This window comes from Poecilia formosa, unplaced genomic scaffold (assembly GCF_000485575.1).
Source record: "Poecilia formosa unplaced genomic scaffold, Poecilia_formosa-5.1.2 Scaffold573, whole genome shotgun sequence".
In the NCBI taxonomy this organism is placed as follows: domain Eukaryota; kingdom Metazoa; phylum Chordata; class Actinopteri; order Cyprinodontiformes; family Poeciliidae; genus Poecilia; species Poecilia formosa.
In genome coordinates this window covers 162,183-185,421 of record NW_006800512.1, presented here as the reverse complement: position 1 = coordinate 185,421, position 23,239 = coordinate 162,183, and the positions used below count along the sequence as shown (strand labels likewise).

The window sequence follows — 23,239 nt, the reverse complement described above, 5'->3', positions numbered from 1 at the left end:
TGGCCAACCATTATGATTGATAAGCAACAGAGGACAGCTGCTGTGTTTGATGGGCAGTAGAAGGATCTGTAGTGCCTGTGGTCATTTGGAGCACTTGGGTCACACTGGAGAAGTGGCTTCAAATTGTGGCTCTAGAGAGACATCATTAAGGGCAGTTTGAAAGAAGGATCATTGAAATGGTTTTATGTAACTTATTTTTTCCATCACCAACAGCTTATTTTGAAATCAATATTCTTGGCAAGGCAACTTTATTTATATAGCAACTTTCAGCCGGAGACGATTCAAAGTGCTTGTACAAAAAAAAGTTAACATGCAACTAGAAAAAATTAAATCAAGCAGATTAAAATTAAACAAAGTAAACATTTAGAATTTTAAATGTAGTGAATCAATAGCATTAAGTAAAATTTAAGAAGGGGCAACTTCAAATAAAAATGTTTTTAACCTTGTTTTAAATAAACTCAAGGTTGGGACAGACTTATAATGAGCAGGACGCTTATTCCAGAGAGCTGGAGCATAAAAACTAAAAGCTGCTTCACCATGTTCAGTTCTGACTCTCGGAATAATTAGGAGTTTTGACTCTGATGATCTTAAAGGTCTGACTGGTATGTAAGGCTGAAGAAGATCAGAAATATAGTCTGGGTTTTTATTATGTAGAGCTTTATAAACCATTAAATAAATTTTAAATTATATTCTTTGAGCAACTGGCAGCCAGTGCAAGGACAATATTCTTGGCCATAATTTGATAGTGTTAGGTCTCAATTCTGGTACGCTCTGCCCCCTGCTGGCAGCCCCACGTAACCCTTCTTCACTTTGTTTTCCTGCAGGACCCGAGCTACATGGTTGAGGAGGAGCTTGATCTTCAAAGCTCTCTCAAACAGTCACATGAATCACGCACCAACTCACGGAATTCATCCAACCTATTGGGTGAGACTGAAACAAGTGGCAGGTTGGGTAATGATCTAGACCTCAGCTTCCTACCCGATGACCTCGGCAATCAAAGCTCTAGCAGCACAGGTAGTAAAGGGGTATGCTATTATCCAATTAGCTGTTCTTTTTTTATTTTTTATTTATTTTTTTGTTCATAAGGGCATGTTAATTCAGGAGCAAGTGCTACTTGTACAGCACATTTTACAACACATCTGTGTCCCAGACAAAGATGAAAGAATATTAGTTCAAAAGAAATACTGTGTATCCTGACGAGGAAGAGAGGAGCAGGCCCTGATAAAGAGACCAAGATGAGACATGGTGTTACTGAGCCGCTGGAAAGATTTTTAGTTATTTCCAGTGAAAAAGAAGATGGTCTTGCCAGTAAGGAACACTAAAACATCTAATCAATTAGCTGTAAACTGATTGTAATCAAGTGGAAGCCCAAATATGGCACCATGGGTGGTGGGTTTATTAAATTTTTTGTAGAAGGAAGGAATCTCCCCAGCCACATCGAGGACTGAGGCCTCCATATGTGGGTTGTGCTTATAACCCCTGCGCCACCACAGCACACTTGTCAGTGTTATTTCAATATGTTTGTTATTTGTAGCAATATTCAACTTTGCCATCATCAATAAATTTAAAAAAAAGTCTTTGTGCAAAATGGGCCAAAACATGAACAGTTCTCTGAGAGGAAAATAAAGGTTTGTTGTTCCCATCTTTTCAGTGGCTGGAGTTAGCCTGCTTGTTGCTGCAGATCTTCTCAAATATGGGTTGCAGTTGTGACACTGCAACCTTGAGTTCATTTTCAATGTCCAGCTTTGATCTGTATTTGGTCTTGATTGAGGCCACGGCAGAAAAACATATTTCACATAAGTAGGATGTGGCAAAAGGAAGAAGTGTGGCCAGTGCTCTCTTTCCTGGCAGAGGGTAATTTTTCTCCACAGCCAGTGTCTTTGACCTAAACTGCATCCTCATTGTTGAAGCAGTTCATTGATATCAATGAACTGCTCCTCTTCTGATGTGGTGTTGCATTGAAGGGATCACGGATCCAGTTATATTCTTTGGAATTCTTCACCGGGAAATATTTCTGGAAATGTTTCTGAAGGGCAGAGATGTGTGCATTCATTAGGGCCAGCCCAAGGCATAAGCAAATTAAGAAGCTGCTTTGGGGCCCAGGGCTCAAACTGTCCTGGAATGGGTTCTTACAAATAACAGGCCTCCCTTTGCGAAGATAAAGAAGTGCTCTGCAGACCATAGACACTTTTGGAGGGAGTTTCCAAAACTAATTGTTAGTGACTCTCTTCTCTGTCGGCAGGTTCGGCATCCCCCTGGCGATCCTGTTGTGCAGATTGTTGTTCCAAGTGATTTGCAAAAGGAAGTGTTCAGGGCACTACATGGTCATTCTCTTGCTGGACATTTTGATGCAGTAAAGACTTTACAGTGTGCTCAAGCTAGGTGCTACCGGCCTTACATGTCTCGGGGATATAACTGAGTGGTGTTTAGAATGTGTGGTGTGTGAAGCACGGCGGCCGCCAACGCCCCGTCAGCAGGCCCCTTTGAAGCCTGTTGTTGTCTCAAAACCATTTGAAAAAATAGCAATGGATTTCACTGAATTGCCCCTCACTACTTATGGAAACAGATACATGCTTGTTGTAATGGACTATTTCACGAAGTACATTAACCTGTATGCACTTCCTGACCAGAAAACTGTTACTGTAGCCAAGTGTGTGTTTGAGGACTACATTTGTCGCCATGGTGTTCCCCATAGCCTACACACTGACCAGGGACGCCAGTTTGACTCAAACCTTATTAAATGTCTGTGTTTGAGTATGGGTGTACACAAAACAAGGACATCTCCATATCATTCAATGTCAAGTGGAACGGGCTAACACAGTGGTTCAACTAGAGCCCAACTGGGCTCCAGTTGGGTCACCCCTTTGTCTTGAATTTGGGGGGGGGATCATATTTTATTTATCACTACAGAAGGGTTCAGTGAATGCGCATATGAAACTGGTGGGTTCGGTACCTCAAAAAAGGTTAAGAATCACTGGGCTAACAGATCAATAAAAGACCAGTTAGCCAAGTACCTTTACTCAAAAAGGGGTGAGTGGGATAAACACATGAAACGGGTTGAGTTTGCATATAACACTTGTGTACACTCCACTACAAATTTCACCCCATTCTTTTTGGTTCATGGTAGGGAGGCTCGTTTACCCGCCGATCTTTTCCTTAGTGCTCCCACTAACAATGAGCACACACCTACATGTGCACCTAATGAGTATACTACTAGTCTCCTAAACGAACTGTGTTCTGCTTTTGACACTGCAGCTGCTAACATCACTGCTACAGCCATACAACAGAAGCACTATTATGACAGGCAAGTGAGACATGAAGCTTATGATCCTGGGGATCTAGTGTAGGTTGACGTCCCCTCTTTGTCTATACAGAAGTTGGCTCTTAGATGGACTGGTCCTTTCAAAGTTTTAAAACGGCTCGATTTTGAGGCGGACATGGGCGTTGACTATGAGGTGTTAGATCAACTTGACCCCAGAGCTAAACCCAAAGTTGTTCACTACAACCGTCTCAAGCTGTATAGGTCCCCTGTACCCAGGTCACCTGACGGATGCTCCACCATGTACTGGGCCCCCCCACTCTAACTGCCCTCTCAGGCTCTAGGCCTTGGACATTTGAGTATAGTAGTATGGCAACACCTGACATGGCACATGTTACTCAATCTAGAGGTCAAAGTGAGGGCAATATTCCAGCTGCAGTAGCAGGCCCACCAGACAGTGCAGTTCCAACCCCAGTGAAACAACAAACTAGGTCTGGGCATCCCATTCGTCCTCCAGACAGGTATAGCCCTGACTTCTGAAGGGTTTTTACTTTATTCTTTTTCTTTCTTCACTGTTAAGCTATGACTTTTGGTAACTCTGATGCCCTGTTCAGAACGGTTTTTGAAGTCGCATTGTAATTTTTTTTCCCCTCTTCCTTGTTTCCTATGTTAACAGTTCATTCCTGTAAAAGTATAAGGGTTAGCGCTACATCAAGATCTACTGACGAAATCGATACGAAACTTCTGAAGAAGACCAGTGCAATTTCCTTCTTCACAAAAAGTAAACAAAAACGGAGCGGTGTCGCATTTTAGCGGTTGTAGGATTTCTTCATTGATCTACATTAGTTGTTTAGACATCGCCTGTTAGCTGCTAACGCGAGCGACGCTCCTGCAGGCGCCGTTACTGCGCGGTGAGTCTGTCCACTAAACCAGGCTGTTCCAATGCAGGATGAGCAGGAATCAGAAAATGTTTGTGGTGCCTTTATTTCTTACCCGACTTCTATAAAGATGGCTTAAATTAAAGCTGAGAAAATTGCTGACGTTGGTAAGTATTCTTCCTTGATATGTTTGGTTTCTATCAAGATGCAAGAGGATTAAGAAAATTGCTGTTTTATATTGGTGAATAATTAAATAATTGCTGCTGTTTTATTAGTTTGTCAAAATGTAATAAACCTTGACTGATATACTAGAATATGATTTAAAAGATTCAAGTCTATATCTGGAGAAGGTGGGCTTTCTCCTGTTGAGTATGGTGCATGTAGACTATAAAACGGGGTCCCCCAGTATTATATAGTAGGCTGCCCCAGTCATTGTTGACTCATGGCTGCTAAAAACTTTACAAGACCGACTGATTTTAGTAACATAGTGACTAAATCAGTGGTTCTTAACCTTTTTTGAGGTACCNCCGATCTTTTCCTTAGTGCTCCCACTAACAATGAGCACACACCTACATGTGCACCTAATGAGTATGCTACTAGTCTCCTAAACAAACTGTGTTCTGCTTTTGACACTGCAGCTGCTAACATGGCTGCTACAGCCATACAACAGAAGCACTATTATGACAGGCAAGTGAGACATGAAGCTTATGATCCTGGGGATCTAGTGTGGGTTGACAACCCCTTGTTATCTAGACATAAGTTGGCTCTTGGATGGACTAGTCCTTTCAAAGTTTTAAAATGGCTGGATTTTGAGGCGGACATGGGCATTGACTATGAGGTGTTAGATCAACTTGACCCCAGAGCTAAACCCAAAGTTGTTCACTACAACCGTCTCAAGCTATATAGGTCCCCTGTACCCAGGTCATCTGTGACGGATGCTCCACCATGTACTGGGCCCCCCACTCTAACTGCCCTCTCAGGCTCTAGGCCTTGGATATTTGAGTATAGTAGTATGCAACACCTGACATGGCACATGTTACTCAATCTAGAGGTCAAAGTGAGGGCAATATTCCAGCTGCAGTAGCAGGCCCACCAGACAGTGCAGTCCCAACCCCAGTGAAACGACAAACTAGGTCCGGGCTTCTCATTCGTCCTCCAGACAGGTATAGCCCTGACTTCTGAAGGGTTATTTTACTTTATTCTTTTTCCTTCTTCACTGTTAAGCTATGACTTTTGGTTACTCTGATGCCAGAACGGGTTTTGAAGTCGCATTGTAATTTTTTTTCCTCTTCCTTGTTTCCTGTGTTAACAGTTCATTCCTGTAAAAGTATAAGGGTTAGCGCTACATCACGATCTACTGACGAAATCGATACAAAACCTCTAAAGAAGACCAGCGCAATTTCCTTCTTCACAAAAAGTAAACAAAAACGGAGCAGTGTCACATTTTAGCGGTTGTAGGATTTCTTCATTGATCTACATTAGTCGTTTGGACATCGCCTGTTAGCTGCTAACGCGAGCGACGCTCCTGCAGGCACCGTTACTGCGCGGTGAGTCTGTCCACTAAACCAGGTTGTTCCAATGCAGGATGAGCAGGAATCACAAAATGTTTGTGGTGCCTTTATTTCTTACCCGACTTCTATAAAGATGGCTTAAATTAAAGCTGAGAAAATTGCTGATGTTGGTAAGTATTCTTCCTTGATATGTTTGGTTTCTATCAAGATGCAAGAGGATTAAGAAAATTGCTTTCATATTGGTGAATAATTAAATAATTGCTGCTGTTTTATTAGTTTGTCAAAATGTAATAAACCGTGACTGATATACTAGAATATGATTTAAAAGATCCAAGTCTGTATCTGAGAAGGTGTGTTTTCTCCTGTTGAGTATGGTGCATGTAGACTATAAAACGGGGTCCCCCAGTATTATATAGTAGGCTGCCCCAGTCATTGTTTACTCATGGCTGCTAAAAACCTTACAAGACTGACTGATTTTAGTAACATAGTGACTAAATCAGTGGTTCTTAACCTTTTTTGAGGTACGGAACCCACCAGTTTCATATGCGCATTCACTGAACCCTTCTGTAGTGATAAATAAAATATTTTTTTCCTCCCCAAATTCAAGACATAGGGGTGACCCAACTAGAGCCTAGTTGGGTCACCCCAAGATTACCAAGTCTTCTGAAAAGGTAGAGCCTCTGAGAACAGTTCTTCAAAATATAGTCAGTGTTTTCAGCAAAGTTGAGCTGACTGTCCAGGAACGACCCAAATTTGCCACAGTTTCAAAAGGTATTTTTATAAATCTTCAATCTGGAAACTTACTTCCTCTTTTTTCAGGAAGTCTGGTGTTCCTGTTTCATGGCTTGACAACACTTTCTCTGCCTTATTGATTTCTTTTTATTAAATAGAAAAAGAAATAGAATTAAAGCAAAGTTTGCTTGAGACAAAACACACCAACACAACTTGATTGATTTTTATTGAAGTTTGATTTTACTGTTAGGTCTAGATGTTACTTGTGTGATTAATTTTAAAGGTAACGTCATGTATTGTTACATTCAAACTAAAATCTCCAGCATTGGGAAATGGGATGAGCTCGGGATTTCTTGACATCCGCCAGCAGTTGTGCTACTGGTCGCTAACAGCTACTGATCTTAGGCAGGATTTTGTTCACCCAACCAACGTTCTGTCACAACGTTCTGTCTGTCTACAGACACACACTTTTTCAGTGTTTTATTCAAGAACATATTTACATGATTCCATAATTTAATGTACACTTAACATTTCTAGATTTGGAGAAAAACATGTAATTTCCTTTAATTTATTGATATTTTGTTGTAAAGACAATAAACTTTGATAAATCAGTCATTGTGAAAACATTAGCTACATAGTTTTTTTTTCTGGAAAAATCTTTTTTTTATATATATTCAGTATATGTCAACTCTGCTATGGACAGCATAGACAGAGTGAAAAAACCTCTAAAACTAAATAATTTTTATTTCATTACATAAGCTGTCTCAATACACTAATACTTCAGATTGAGCTATTTCTCTTAAACATACACAAAAAGTGAGAATAAAAGTGTGTAATAAAACACAAATTTATTTATATTATGCTGGGCAGTGGTGGAAAAAGTACTCCAAAGATTTAAGTAAAAGTACAAATACACAGACAAACTACCACATTAACATTTGTACTTGAGTAAAAGTAAAAAAGTACTGGCTTTTAAATAAGTATTAAAAGTAAAAGTACTTGCTGAATGCATTACCTAATCCCTAATACAATATCATTAAGTGAGCCGATCGTATTTAATTTTAATACATTAGAAATGTGCCATTTTAAAGAACAATGCCACAGATAAAGCATGTTTTTATTGTGTTTACTCTCTGTAACATGGTTTAGACTTAGATATGTGATTCTATGCATCATAATTTCAGGGATGGGAGACATCTTGTCTCCTGTCCTAACATAGAATGAACTTCACTTTTTTTGCCACTAGTGGCTTTTATTTTGAACATTTAACATTAAATGCACCCTTCACAACAGGCGAGGGCGCACTCTCTCTGTCTATAATCGCATATTTTAATGACTTGAAACCCCTCCAGGCCCAGGCCCCCATCCGGCCCGGTTTGGAGGGCAGCAGGCACCCCAGCCCCCCCTATAGCTCCGCGCCTGCTTGTACTTCCCACCACTGATGCTGGGAACACTGGCCACAGTTTGCTGGTCAAACTGGGAGAAGTCCAGTGAGTTCTGAGACATTCTGGTACACAGGCTAAAGCCAAGGATAAAAGAGAAATTATCCAAAAGTGTTATAGAAAATGCATATCTGATTCCTTCACATTCAGAAAAAATATATTTTCAGCATGTTGGGTCTCTGACTCGTAGCATCTTTACAGCATAGTGAAGGAAACCCTCCCTAAATGAAGGATTGTGGCTTTACTGATGAACAGTGAGGTTTATTGGAGATAAACCCAGAGTTTCACTGTAAGACCTGTATGTACAAACACAAACTCAAAATTAGTGCAAGCTACAAAAACACACACCTTCAATCATAACGTCTGAACCAAAAAAAATAACGTTCACTGTTATATTTTTGGTGGATAGGCGAAGCTCTTGATCATGTGGTGTTGGTAGTGATTGTAGATCACCTGTTGCTCACCTGGTGACTTTAGTGGTGGGGGAGGTCTACTTTTTGCTGACCGCTTTAAGTTTGAATGATTTTTGTTTTTTGATTGTTTAAACCTCTGGATCTGTTTTTATGCTGCTTTTGGATACAAATGTCTGTTATCCACTGATCTTCTGCCTTGGATTTTTGATAATCTTGATGAAAATAAAACCATCGTTTGGTCAGCTGGCGTGTCAACAATGATTCCCCTATTCTGCTGCTTGGTGACTTTGACAGTCGCCAATATTCACTACTAAAATATCAACTTATTCAAAAACTATACTGTCCTCCAAAACATCAAGCTATACTATTCATATACAATAATACAAATTCACAATTTCAACCAATTAGTAATAGAAATATTCTTATTTACAAAATAAACGCACCTTGTGCCTCTATAAAGGGGGCCATTAATAACTAGATACATTTTAACAATGTTGTTGCAACTTGTCTTCCATTCTTTTCTGTTAACCTGCCGTTCTATAATAAAAAACAGTGGCAGTTATCTTATCAAAATAAAGGCATCAAATCAAAAACTGGAAGTCAATCATGCGTTATACAAAATAAAACAAAAAGGCAATAAGTGCTAAAAGGAAATGCAACAAATAAGGACCTTAATTTGGGGTTATTTACACATAGTTGAATTCCAACATTGTGAAGCTGAGCTATGAAACAGAAGAATGAAGAACAGCAGCTCCAGCTCTGATCCTGACTGACCTTTCCTCACCAAAAGGGTATGGCAGATTGTGGAACACAACCAGTGATTGTTTTTGTTCTTTCTGCAAAATCGAATGCCAATTTATAGCATTTATTTGGTGCACTTGTTCAATTTACCCCAGGGAATTTGGTTCACTTTACCCCACAGCCAGCTCTTTATAAAAATGACATCCAGTATTATCACATCTTTAGGTTACTTGGTTTAATAGGCTGGCAGATTTTCAATATGTTTGGACAGTAAAAAAACATATTTTTTTTGGTAGATAAACATACTTATCACATCACCACATGCAACAAATACAGGGGCAGTAAAATAGAGGGATGTGCTTAAGTTATGGTCTCATAACAATTGTATACAATTGCCTAAATAAAGGGAGTATATCATCATCCCTACATCCCTGGTTCAACTTGCCCCATTCTCGCCTATAATATTTTACACTTTGTCTATTCAAGTATTACTACCTTTACCTTTATTAGCTATTACCTTTGTTCATTGCACAAAATACAACCAAAAATGTCTGAAAACAATTGGATAATACAAAACTCAAATTACTTTAAAGCCTTAAAAATATTTGACTCCAATCATACCATAGAAGAAGCACAGCAAAAAAGTGCCTAATTGTGAGTTTAAAGCCATGTCTTCAATCAGTTAAAGCAAGATGTGTAGTAAGTACATTTCAATTAACTCACATTTTTTCTGAAAAATGTTGGCAATGACCTGAAAATAACTGCAATATATAGTCAGATTTCACATTTCAGACTGACTGAAATAACTCCAATATTCTAATTTGTAGGGCACACTTTGTAAAAATAACTAAACTTCACAGTTTTTTTTCTCTAAGGTTTTTTTATTTTTCTTTTAGTCCCAGCTACAGCAGCCACGCATCAAAATGCTGAGCTTGATGTTTTGGAGGACAGAGGCATAAATCTGGATAATTTACATGGTATGGCTGTAGTGAAACGTCAAGTCACAGTCAATTTGGGATCGGAGAGAAATGCTTCCCCGTTCTGTCCTATGACTCCAATGACCCCGATGACTCCAATGACCCCGGTGACAGAGAAATCAGGAATCATTCCACAGCTACAGTAAGTTTAGAAATGCCATTGAAATATGTTCTAAGTACTTTGATAGGATTGGGGTTTGTACAGTTGGGGATCATATTTTTAGGGTTTGCTGACCCAGTCTAGATATTTCAATTGTATAGCAGAGACAAATGTAGATTGGGAGGTAAAAATAAGTTTGTTGGGAACATCAGCTAGTGCACATAAGAGGATCAGAACAAGAAATGTTTTTTTTAATATAATCTAATATATATATAAATACAGAGTGTAACGTAGGCTTTTGGAATTAAAGCAGAGCCAATTGCCTCACATCACAAGGTATCCTTAGGTGTTTTATGGCTAAAAATTTATATCTTTCACGATGTGTTTTTGGCTTATCATAAACTAAAATAATCTGAGTAGAGGACTTTTTCACTTTATTTTCTTATTATTGCTCTTAAGAAAAAAGGAGCAGAATAATGTAAAATTGACTTTTGAGCTTTACATCATACATTTTAATGTGATCTTCCCATCAAAAACATATCTGGAGTATATTGCTTTGGTTCTTTCATGTGTATTTGAGAAATCCTTTAATCTTCTGTGGCAACCATTCCTTTGCAAAAACCAAGAGGGACCTGAAAATGACCCCACAGCTGATCCCACTGAATCACAGTCGCTCATATTGTTTATTAGATTATATAATCGCATATAGGATATCAGCTTCAAAGATTAAATCTTTTACAGTTTTTTAAATGTATGGATTAAAAAAATTTGAGTATCCCATTAAAAATATCTTGACATTTTTGGTTGTATAAAGTGTTTAAGCAGTAATTATTTAACTGAATACTTTTCTATTTGCAAGGCACTCCTATCTTTTTTCTTTGCCCAGAAACATTGTCTCCACTGTAAACCTTGGCTGTCCATTGGATCTAAAATTCATTGCACTGCAAGCCAGAAATGCAGAGTACAATCCAAAGGTACACAGTTGATACTCCACAGTTTACTTTCTCATGGTTCAGTCTTTATGTATTTAATTTATTAATTTTTACCCACTTTTACCAGCGCTTTGCAGCTGTAATCATGAGGATCCGCGAGCCTCGAACAACAGCACTGATCTTCAGCTCAGGGAAGATGGTCTGTACAGGAGCCAAAAGGTCAGTCTCTTCTATTCATCTGGATTAGGCTGTTGAATTTTTATCTTGGAATTGGATTTAAGTCTGACTTTTTTATGTTCCATTTTAAGAGAATTTAAGAAAATGTTTTTATTCTTTTTAGAATATGACCAATTGAAAAGCTGTAAATGTTCCATTTAAGACAAGCCCATTAGTGCATTATTTTCTGTTGGCTGAAAATGTGCAGTAATAAGAATAAAAAGATGATGTAGAGACAGGTCATCATTCAAATAACACTGCACAGTTAACAGTACACACGGAAGCTACAGACAGCAAATCTCTGGTTACAGTTTACAGATTTGGTCGTTTTGATACATCTCTAATATTATGGCTTCCTATTTAAAGAAATGTCTTTTAAGAATGGCTTAAGGGAATGTTGTGCCACAATGCTACAGACCTCTGTATATAGGAGGCCACTAGAGTTGATTATTTTTCCTTTTTTTGAAAAACAGCAGCCCTCGCATCTCAGTGCTGCTCCGGTCTTGCGGCGGCTGCCATTCAGACTTGTCAACTAGGCCGTGTATTTGGTGAATCTCCAATAAAGTGAATTGAATATTGATTGTTGAAAGTCTTCCAAGTTACCTCCAGTCCAGTTCGAGTCCAGTGGCAAGTTTTTGTTAGGCCAAAAATGGACCTTCCACAAATGAGTTGTTGTTACTTACTGTTTGGAGAATGATTTGTGATGGCTTCCTCTAAGCTTCTGAACATGTCATGTGTTATTATCAAGGGAATGTAGATAATATATGATACGTCTTAATATTATACACAGGGAGATGCTGGAGGAGTTGCCTAATAGCCGTCAGTACTTTTTCTGAGTGGGTGGGGCTTAAGTACCACACCAACATGTGTGTAGAACGATGCATGTGTGATTTACGTTATGCAAACGTCAAGGAGTTGGAATTTGCCATTCTGCTGTGCTCCAACCACCAGGCATCAAATCAAAAATCGGAAGTCAACCATATATTAAGTAAAATAAAATGAAGGCAATAAGTGCAAAAGAGGGGATGCAATAAATAAGGTGCTTAATTTTGGGTTATTTACAACTACATCTCCAGGTTTCAAGTAGTTAATGGAATGGTTCAGCCATGGTAGCACAGCAATGGATGGCATGTAAAAGAGTAGTCTTTTTGCCCTCCAGTGTTGTGCACATGCTCAACATGTCCAGATATAAACAATAATCTACATGGGAGCCGTAAAGCAGTTTGGCTTCGCCAACTATTGATTTCATAAAAATCTGGAAATTTTATGTGGGAGACAATTTTTGTTCTCTACATGAAGTTTTAGTTTTTGAATATGCTAAGACCTCCAAATATTTGCATGTAGTGCTGCAACTTTTAGAAAAGGCTTCAAAAGCGGTGTTTAGCTTTAGTCTCTTTTGTGTGTTTGAACAACTGCAGTGAGGAGCAGTCCCGTCTGGCAGCGAGGAAATATGCCCGGGTGGTCCAGAAACTTGGCTTCCCTGCCCGGTTTCTCGACTTTAAGATTCAGAACATGGTGGCCAGCTGCGACGTCTGCTTCCCCATCAGACTTGAAGGACTGGTTCTCACCCACCAACAATTCAGCAGGTACATTTATGAGCTTCCTGTTGTAAACCATCACCAGACTTTTACAGGTTCATTCATACATAATTGGATCTTTTGAAAATATAAACATGTAATCAACAATAGAGACCATGTAAGAGTCCAGCTAAAATTGCACTATCAGTTGAGCAGACTGATTGCTATTAAAGAAAGGTAGATGTGTTACTATTGTTGAGATAGAAGAGTGGACGGCAGAAAGCTGGTGCCAAGTTTATTTCTCAGACAAATAAACTTGACACCGCTCCCCATACCAAGAGCATGGGGAGATGTACATAGGTCCTGTATGGTACCAAGAGTGAAACTTTCTGATGCAATTGATGTACAAGATTGAATCTTTCCAAAGGCAGTTAGTTTCCCTGAAATTTTGCCCAGGAACACTTCCATGGCTCAGCTATATGAGAACATTGAGAGTAACTTCTTTCAACAACTGATAAACAATCAGGTGATCATCCAAGCAAGATGAAGTACTGTGTTACAAGGAATACATGATTCAATGTTTCAATGAGAAGCAAAACACAAAAAAACTACAGTTGGCTTTGGTCTCTTTTGTGTGTTTGAATGACTGCAGTGAGGAGCAGTCCCATCTGGCAGCAAGGAAATAAGCACTAAGAGAATGAATAAAGGCTTACTTACCATGGTTCAGGATTTCTTTCTCAAGTTTATATCCAGCATGCTGGAGAGAATCCCCACTGATGAGAAAAGACTGAATATGAACTCTGCACATTCTTATCTAGAAGAACACTACAAAAAGACATGTCTAAAGTTGCACATGCTGTTTATGCACAGAGTTGTTGCTGTAGATGGAGAGTGGGAGGGTAATTTGCTTGAAGGATGTTTCAGGAACAAGTGTAGAAATGTTCTGTCTTTAGATGTTTAAATATTCCGTTTTAAAGAACATTCAGCCAAAGCTGTGTGGCGCTCAACATGTACGATCTTTTTAGACAAATATGTTTTCACTGATGCTGGTCTAATACACTTCTGTTCAAGTTGTCCCATTACTGACTAGAAATCTTTGCATAATATGAAATTGTTTCATTTACATGTATTCTATTTAGGAGTATGAAATTGGTTAATAATTGAGTTGTCTGATTCTTCATCCAATGTTTGAAGGTAAAACAAGCAAAAGGGACCAAGACTAAATGTACACCTGTTAACACTTGCTGACTAGCATCAAGCCACTTCTGATATCTAAAAGAACCTAAAAGGTTCATACAAAAAGTAAAACAGGCATATACAGAACCTTTCCAAAAAATTGAATACCATGGAAAAGTTGTTTAATTCCATTCAAAAAGTTTAACTTTCATAGGTTATAGATTCAGGGCCCACAGTTTAAAAGGATCCATGACTAGTTCAACATGCTGGCCTAAATGTATTGCAATTTCCCTATTACCTAATAAATGCTGTTTGTGAAACGCCAAAACTCATAATTACTTCAAAAATTTACATCTTCTGTTATATTTTTCACCCATGGAGGTCGCCATCTTTTCACCATTGGATTGATGAAACGTTTTGGTCCATTCTGTACTGGGGTCTACAAAGTAAACACAGGAAGGCTAACTTTTCCCGAGTAGTTGTTTATCATATTGCGTTTGATTGTTATTTTAGATAATGCCACTCTGAGTCACTATTGGCTGTCATTAAAAAAAAAATAAAAAAAAATCAAAATTTAGGCAAATCTGGATAATTTCCCACATGAAAGAGAGCGCAGTGTGAGAGCCGGAGTGGACCACAACAAAGGACCTAATTTGGACCCTAGACATTTCTGAACAACACTTTGTCATTTATATCAGCAGAACTAACGAAGGCTCTGACAGGTGATCGCTACCTTAACTAGCAAAAAATAAATGCAGTGCTGCCGCTGAAACAGGCAGAGCTGGACAGTCTTTGAGATGCTAACAGGAGCTATACTGCCTGCGGTACTGACATCACCGATCGGACCGGACCCATGGAGGTCCGTTGTCGGTGGTAAAGTCCAGTGTCGCTGTTTCCACCAGACTCTATACAGCACAGCTGATGCTGAACCAGATACAGCGCTATGGATGCTGGGAGAAATGTCAAGGATAAGCAGCGCTAATGGAGCCATTAGTACTGGAAATGCTATTGGAGCTAGAACACCTGTACTGAATGTGAAACCACTACAATACCGAATGAAGTATTGATTCGGCAACAACCGGACACAGCGCTATAGAAGTTCTTAACAGATCACACAGTCCGACCAGAGGTAAGTGTCATTCATTGTTTCATTTACGAAACTGAAGGCAGCAGCAGCAAAACATCAGCAGCTCCTATGGCCAACTCTGTCCTCTTCCTCATCATCACCTCTTATTTCTAGGCTCTGATATATTTCAAAGAGCTCCGGTTCAAATTAAAAAGGCCCAATAACGTTACTCATCACTGTTTTGGCTGGAGGAGCTAGGCAGTTGGACCGTTATAAGTCATTTACCTATAATGCATTGGAGCGTGAACAACATGGCGATATTCCTGTCAAAATATTTTAAAATTTATAAAAATTAAATAACTTACGGTATTATTACTGTATTGTTTTTACATCCAAGATAAATATTTCCAAAATAAGGTCTATTTTTATAACTAATCGTGGTTCCCTTTAAACGATTTCAAGTATTTATGTCGTTACATAATTTGGGCTTCCAGCTCATAAAACCCATGACAAAATTAGAATACTCTGAAGAAATCAGCCCAAATTTTACAGGGCATGAATGATGTAAATTAAGTGTGACACATTAATCATCTACTAACCTCAAAGCACCACCAGGTGTCATTAAATTGCTTCAGTTCTGTTCAATATGAGGAAGACGTTTGTAACTTACCCATCCATAGGATGGGTAAGTTACAAACGTTCATAACTAAGGAGGCTGGCTGTTCAATGTTGTGTCCAAGCTTATCAATGGAAAGTCTAGTGGAAGGGCAAAAACAGAAGGGAAGCCAAGAGATGACTGTGGGCTTTAATGGATTAACAAGACCGAGAAGATTCAAGAATGTGGCAGAAATTCAAAAAGAATGGATTGAGGTTGGAGGCACAGCTTCAGAGTCCACCATATTCAGACACATACGGGATATGGGCTACAAGTGTTGGGTTCCTTGGGTCAAGCCACTAATGAACCTGAGCCAACATAGGAAGTGACTGAAGTGGGCCAAGGAGGAAAAAAAGCTGGACCATTGGCCAGTGGTCCAAGGCCCTCTTTTCCTATAAAAGTAAAGTGTCTTTCATTGAGGTCTAAGGGTTTGGAGGAGGACTGGTGAGGAACTGAACCCAAACTGCTTGAGGTCCAGTGTGAAATATCCAGTTAGTCATGATTTCGGGTGAAATGTCCGCTGCAGGCATTGGTAAACTCTGTTTTCTAAAATCCAAGGTCACAGCAACAGTCTGCCAGAATGTTTTAGAGGACTTCATGATTCCTTCTGCTGAGGATCTGTACGAAGATGCAGATTTCAACTTCCAGCAGGACCTGCTCCCTGGCCAAAACCTGGTTTGATGCCTGGGCCATCACTGGGGATTTAGGTTCAGCAAACTCACTGAACCTAAATCCCATTGGCAATCTTTGGGGTATTCTCAAGAGGAAAGAGAAGGGTACTAGATCCAACAGCTGATGGCAAGCATCGAGGAAATCTGGGGTTCTATAACTCTCAGATGTGGCATACATACACAAAAAGTAATGATTTGTGTTATGTGATTATTATTTATCTACTTTGCTATTGAATTAATTGATACGTTTTATATTTCAAATATCAAAAGTTGACATCTGTAATGGTAACAACCAAGCAAAATGTTGTGATTGAGTCTGCAAGATTTTAATTTAATAAGTATTGCTATACAGCCTTTAGGAGACAACGGTTGTGTTTTTTTCTTCTAAACGGTGGAGCAATACTAACCCCCTCTGCAACCAAGTCAAACTGCGGCACAACTAGTAAATAACACGCATAAAATGGTATTAATTTACCTCGACTAGTGTTGGCAGCTGAAGGAGGAGCAGCTCATCCTGCTCTCTCTCGTCCTTACTGATAACTTTGCCTGTGAATTATTTTTAAAGTCAGTTTTTATAGTTATATTTACATGATCGACATCATAACTGGACTACTTCAAACCTAAGGACTGGGAGATTTTTTCACTTTTATTTTTACCTTACTTTTCTTCACCTCCAAGTTGAACTAGGGCAAATTGCCCCCATCCGACCCCAAGGACATTAGCAGTATTCTACAACGACTTCAGTTTTTAAAAATGAAGATTCAACGACTGGCGGTGAATTTTGAGATCAACGCTACCTGTGGACATGAAACAACTCTTCCTCAAATCAGCGGAGAGGTCGTACACCCCGCACCAAGCAGCTCACCCTGGATCACTCAGGGCGCCAAGCCGAAACAAAAGTCTCACACTGCAGATCCATGAGACGACTAACGGGGAGAACCCATCACCTGGATGAATCAGCGTGGCCGGCTCTGAGACGAAACCCACCTTCAACGTCAACATCTGCTCCACAAACAACCAGATGGAACCAAAACATGCCCACCGACTCCGCTCCCAAGGACAAAGCCACCAGCCCAAGCTTCAAAACATTCCGACTCCATGGGAATCCCACTGAAAAACAGATTTTCTGCACTCCAGCCTGAGCCTCTGAGTGAAAACCTCACCTTCAAACATCAACAATGAGGCAAAACCAACACATCCACCCCCTAAAGTTCCAAAGGACAAAGTGACCACCAGGAAAACGAAAGGTATGCCAAAATTCTTATTGTGAAATCTTATTGTTGGAGATGAGGCAGTAAATGGAATCAGTCATATTTGCAATCCCAAGAAAACGAGAGTGGTTTCTTTTCTTGGTGACACTGTATCTGATTTGACTCGCAAAGTGCTCTCTCTAACCACTGATCAGCCAAACATTGAGACTTTAGTTGTACACGTTGGAGCCAACGATATGGCAAAGGAAAAATCAGAGATTCTGAAAAATTACTTTAATAATCTTCTGGACACTATGGGAACATTAAAAATGAAGTAATTTCTCAGTGATCCAATGCCTGATTAAAACCTGCTCTGCCAGCTCAGTGACCTTCATCGATAACCTCTGGATCTATTGGCAGCACTTTCACCTCTTTGGAAGAGGCGGATGCAATCGTAATAAACATGGGATAAAGCTGCTCACTGCAAACATTTTTTATTTTATCAACGAGAACAACAATGTGATCATCGATTCAGAAGAAAATGATGTCTGACTAGGATGGAACCCTCCGCTTATCAGAAGCAAAGTGTCCCAGAACAAACTGATAAAACAACTAGGGACAGACATCATGAAGAAATGTCTTCTGGACCAGAGTTTCTCAGATTTACAGATGGAATGAATGAACAGGTTCCCCTCGGCACGTCTCTCCTTAGCGCTCACATAGCAGACCTCACTTCATCTAAGCCACCTGCCTTTGAGGATCCAGCACTCTGCGTTTCTGAGGTCTGAGACCGGGGTCCAGATATTATCTTTACACCCGTCTTCCTCCAGAATGTGTCTGGCCCCCCAGCACTCCATAACAGGACATTACCTGTCCGGATCACTACAAGAAAAGTTACAAAAATTAGCGGTCTTAATTCAAACCTCAGACTGAAGAACTTTCGGCCTCCAAGTCACTTAAACTGGCTCTTTTAAATACCAGATCTCTCTGTGCTAAAGCTCTATTAATTATGATTTAATCACCGAGCATAATATTGAAGTTTTATTTCTGACAGAAACATGGCTGAATAACAATAATGAAGCAATCGTACTAATTGAATCAGCACCTCCTACTTACAACTTTTTAAGTGAGAATAGAAGACACAAAAAAGGAGGCGTGGCTTCAATATTTAAGAATGCCATAAACTGTAGTAAAATCTCTTTGGGTAATTTCACGTCTTTTGAGTATCTCGAAATTGAGGTAAAAGGCCACAAAGGAACTTTGACACTAACTTTATACAAAACTCCAACATATGTGGAAAATTTCTTTACGGACTTGAATAAGCTTCTATTTCTCATATGCATTGATTATGATTGTTTAATAATTGTCGGTGAGTTCAACATTCACGTTGACAACCCCCAAGACAGAGGGGCAATAAAGCTTTGTAATGTATTGGAGAGTTTTGGTTTAACACATGTCAAACAAGCAACACACACTCATGGACACACACTGGACCTGGTTATCAGTAAGGGTGTAAATATTTCCAATGTCTCTAACTGTCGCGCTGTCGGATCACTTTGCTGTTATCTTTGAAAGTTCTTTATCCGTTGGCCCACTTGGACAAACGGCTACTATCACAAAGCGTACTTTCACAGAAAACGCAGCAGAAACATTTAATCATATCTACTCTTCTTCCTCGCCCTTAAGCTGTAATGACGTAGATAAGTTGGTAAATTATTTTCAGTGCAAACTTTCAGATATCATTGATCACATTGCTCCCATTAAAGTGAAGGTTGTGTCTTGTAGGAAGAAATCTCCATGGAGAAATGCACAAACAGTTCAATCTGCTGGACAACTCTGCTGTAGGGCCGAACAGAAATGGCGTAAAACTCAACTTCATGTTTGTTATGAAATCTATAAAGAAAGACGACGTAACTATCATTCAACACTAAAACATCAAGAGAACATAAACATAAAACGGCAAGAGAGGCTTTCTTTGCAGATGTCATGAACAAAAACATTAATGTAGCCGGTTCCATCCGACTCACCTGTTTGTACTCTGCGTTGTGTGTGTAGGTGAAGAAAGAAACCAGCAGTCGAGGACCCACGGTGTGTTGTAGCAGGAAGGCGGGTTTATTCTGTTCAAAATAAAAATGCATTTAGCACAGCAGTTCCCGGGCTCCGGCCTCCCCACACAGACCTCTCCCCAGCGCAGCTCGGTGCGAACTGAGGAGAGCAGCGGGAACACACAGGATATGACGCCAAACAGGAAGCAAGAAAATAAAAGCGTCACCACCAAAATAAAATTCAGAAACTAAGAAAAACAAATATACATAAATAGTGAAGATGGATTTGAGGTGAAATATACACCTTTTTTACAGACTTGCTACATCCACCCCTCCTATATTTCACCAAAATCCAAGTCAGTCTAAAGTTTGCAATCTCAATACATGAAAAACTGACAAATTTGATGAAACTTTAGCACAGGGTTGCCATAACCAAGTACAGCACTCAGCTTGAGAGCTACCTACAAAACAGGTTTCGAAGGAGCATTCGGTTGATCAGGCCTCTGCCCTTCTCAGATCAATATGATGCCATTTACACCATACAATTCTGTGCCAACTTTAAACCCATAAACACACTACAGGATGTATATTTGAGGAAAACAGTATTCTGTTAGTTATATTTCTGAACTGTCCAAGTACTGGACTCTAAACAAATGAATTCGCTCAAAACCAAGTAAGAATGGACTGGGATTTTTGGCTCACAGAGTTTGCCAAATCCCTAAGATCAAAAGGTCTTTGAACCATGGATTCAATGAGTCTGTTCACCCTTTTGCTGACCCTGCCCACCCGAGTCCTAACGACTTGGTCAGTCTCTGGGGGATGACACTTGTCCATGTTAGCATCTGAATTTACAGGAAGAACCTCTGTGTCCGTAGAGTGAGCTTGACTCACTGTCTGTAACTCTCCTTCTGCCACATGACTATCAGCATGTTCACCTGAGAGTTCCATCACACTGTGAGGCATCACAAGTCTCTGGTTGGATAAGCCTGGTTCTGACACGTCTTGATCCAGAGAAACATTGCTGTCACAGTTTGTCGATTTACTCATCTCCCATGCATTATCTCCATCATCTAAACTTCTCTCGTCCGAAGCATCAAAGGAGTCTGACAGACCTTGTGCCTCCTCTGCTCCTACAACAGTGACCTCATCCTGGACTGTTTCAACAGGTAGAAAGCTGATGTCCAATATCAGGTTCCTGTGCACAATTTTTTTTTTGTTGCCTCGCTTNGCCAAATCCCTAAGATCAAAAGGTCTTTGAACCATGGATTCAATGAGTCTGTTCACCCTTTTGCTGACCCTGCCCACCCGAGTCTTAACAACTTGGTCAGTCTCTGGGGAATGACACATGTCCATGTTAGCATCTGAATTTACAGGAAAAACCTCCGTGTCCTTAGAGTGAGCTTGACTCACTGTCTGTAATTCTCCTTCTGCCACATGACTATCAGTATGTTCACCTGAGAGTTTTATCACACTGTGAGGCGTCACAAGATTCTGGTTGGATAAGCCTGGTTCTGAAACGTCTTGATCCAGAGAAACATTGCTGTCACAGTTTGTCGATTTACTCATCTCCCATGCATTATCTCCATCATCTAAACTTCTCTCGTCTGAAGCATCAAAGGAGTCTGACAGACCTTGTGCCTCCTCTGCTCCTACAACGGTGACCTCATCCTGGGCTGTTTCCACAGGTAGAAAGCTGATGTCCAATATCAGGTTCCTGTGCACAATTTTTTTGTTACCTTGCTTGTCCTCCAACTTGTATGTGTGAGTTTGAAGATTCCTGTCAACAACTGCGTAAACTGTAGCACTCCATTTGTCAGATAACTTTTTCTTCCCTCTTTCACCCTTGTTTGCTAGCAAGACTCTGTCTCCAATGTTCAGATGGGTACCTTTCACTTTTCTGTTGTACCCTTCTGCCTGCTTATCTTGTTCTTCCACAGCATGTGCTTGAGCTATCTTAGCTGCCTCATACAGATGTGACATGAGTGTGTTGGCATAGTTCTTGTAATCAGTAGTCACTGGATCACACAACACCTGTTTGAATATCACATCCACAGGGAGCCTCGGGACCCGACCAAACATGAGTTGGAATGGAGCAAATCCTGTAGTCTCGTGAACTGTTGCATTATATGCAAAAGTCAATGTTTGTATTTGTTCAGGCCATTTGTTCTTCTCTCTCAGTGGCAATGATCTGAGCATGCTGCCAAGTGTGCGGTTGAACCTCTCGGTGCCTCCGTTTCCCATGGGATGGTACGCAGTGGTGTGAGACTTTGATATTCCCGCCAGTCGAAGCAGTTCAGCAATGAGCTCACTTTCAAAGTTTGCTCCCTGATCCGAATGGATCCGTTCAGGAAATCCATACACACAAAATACACGGTCCCACAACTTTTTAGCAACCTGCTTTGCTGTTTGATTGGTGCATGGAAATGCGTGGGCTAGCTTTGTGAAATGGTCGGTCAGGACAAGCACATCCACTGAGTTTTGCTTTTTGTCTTCCGCACTCCAGAAGTCTAAACACACCAACTCCATTGGGGCAAAGGTTCTTATGCTTTTAAGAGGGGCTCGAGCACAAGGTTCTGGTGTTTTTGGCAAGAATGCACCTCTGGCAACACTTTACATACTCCTTCACATCGGTATTCATCTTTGGCCAGAAGAATCTCTGTCTTGCCAGGTGAAGTGTCCGTGCCTGCCCCTGATGTCCAGCCATGTCATGAATGCCTTGCAAGGCTCTTTCCTTGAGGCCATCAGGAAGAACAAACTGATGTCTTTTCTGTTTGCTGAGAGGATCTCGAGTGACTCTATAGAGGATCCCATTTTTAATCTTGAGCCTCTCCCACTGCTTGATGATCACCATAGCTCCAACACTGAGTCCTGCTCTTTCACGTCTGGATGGACGTCTCTCTCGGATAATGAATGGCAGAATTTTGGAAACATCAGGGTCAAGCTTTTGGGCATGTTGTAATTCATCCAAAGTGAACACAGGAAGTGAATCTTGCCCTGGTACACCCAAATCTTGGACAGACTGAATTAGTGCCAGCGCACGAGTCTCAGTGACCAAATCCCACTGGTCATGCATCTCCAGAAGAGCCTTGACTGCCACTGCGTCATATGGGTAAGGTTGTGAACTACAGTGGTGTTCTGGATTGCCACAAGATGGTTTCTTCACTTTTTGGCTCTGGACCTTTAGGTGAAAAGCGTCTTGGACCCCATCTTGGCTAATGCTATCAGCTTCGATAAGGAGACGAGAATAACCCTCAGTGATGATCCTATGGCTGACAGTTGTTGCAAATGGATCCCTACTGAGTGCGTCAGCCACTGTGTTCTTGGACCCAGGTATGTGTTTCAGATCAAAAGAGAAGGGTGCCAGCTTCGCAACCCAACGCTGCTCACAAGCATCAAGTTTTGGCTTTGTCATGATGTAGGTGAGCGGATTGTTATCAGTCCACACCGTGAATGTTTGACCTCTTAACCAATGACTGAACTTCTCACATATACTCCATTTCAAAGCCAAAAATTCAAGCCTGTGAGCGGGGTATTTCTTTTGAGAGTTACTCAGCGTCTTGCTGGCAAATGCAATGGGGCGAGCTTTCTCTTCTCCAGCTGGAACTTGAGATAAGACAGCTCCAAGTCCATCCAGTGAAGCATCAATTGACAAAATCAGGGGCTGTAAGAAATCTGGGTGTGCAAGAATAACACAATTTAACAGCTTTTCTTTGAGACT

The 23,239-nt window shown here is 40.3% G+C and overlaps 1 protein-coding gene and 1 long non-coding RNA gene across 4 annotated transcripts in view; one reads left to right on the top strand and one right to left on the bottom strand.

The window, feature by feature from the left end:
• LOC103129732 (TATA box-binding protein-like protein 2) overlaps positions 1–23,239 on the top strand; it is an 81,936-nt gene that overhangs the window by 987 nt on the left and 57,710 nt on the right. For 2 of the 3 annotated variants that reach the window (XM_007540912.2, XM_007540913.2), the window contains exons 2-6: positions 825–1,014; positions 9,873–10,095; positions 10,940–11,027; positions 11,113–11,204; positions 12,620–12,787. In XM_007540912.2, the coding sequence (XP_007540974.1) occupies positions 825–1,014; positions 9,873–10,095; positions 10,940–11,027; positions 11,113–11,204; positions 12,620–12,787 (761 nt within the window). Of the gene's footprint in view, positions 1–824; positions 1,015–9,872; positions 10,096–10,939; positions 11,028–11,112; positions 11,205–12,619; positions 12,788–13,370; positions 13,799–23,239 lie in introns of those variants that run through there. The other variant, XM_016665347.1, reaches the window with a different exon arrangement.
• The window catches only part of LOC107834280 (uncharacterized), a 27,270-nt gene continuing 25,484 nt past the window's right edge, over positions 21,454–23,239 (bottom strand). The window contains exon 2 of the long non-coding RNA XR_001660071.1: positions 21,454–21,483. This is a non-coding gene — a long non-coding RNA (uncharacterized LOC107834280). The remainder of the gene's footprint in view (positions 21,484–23,239) is intronic.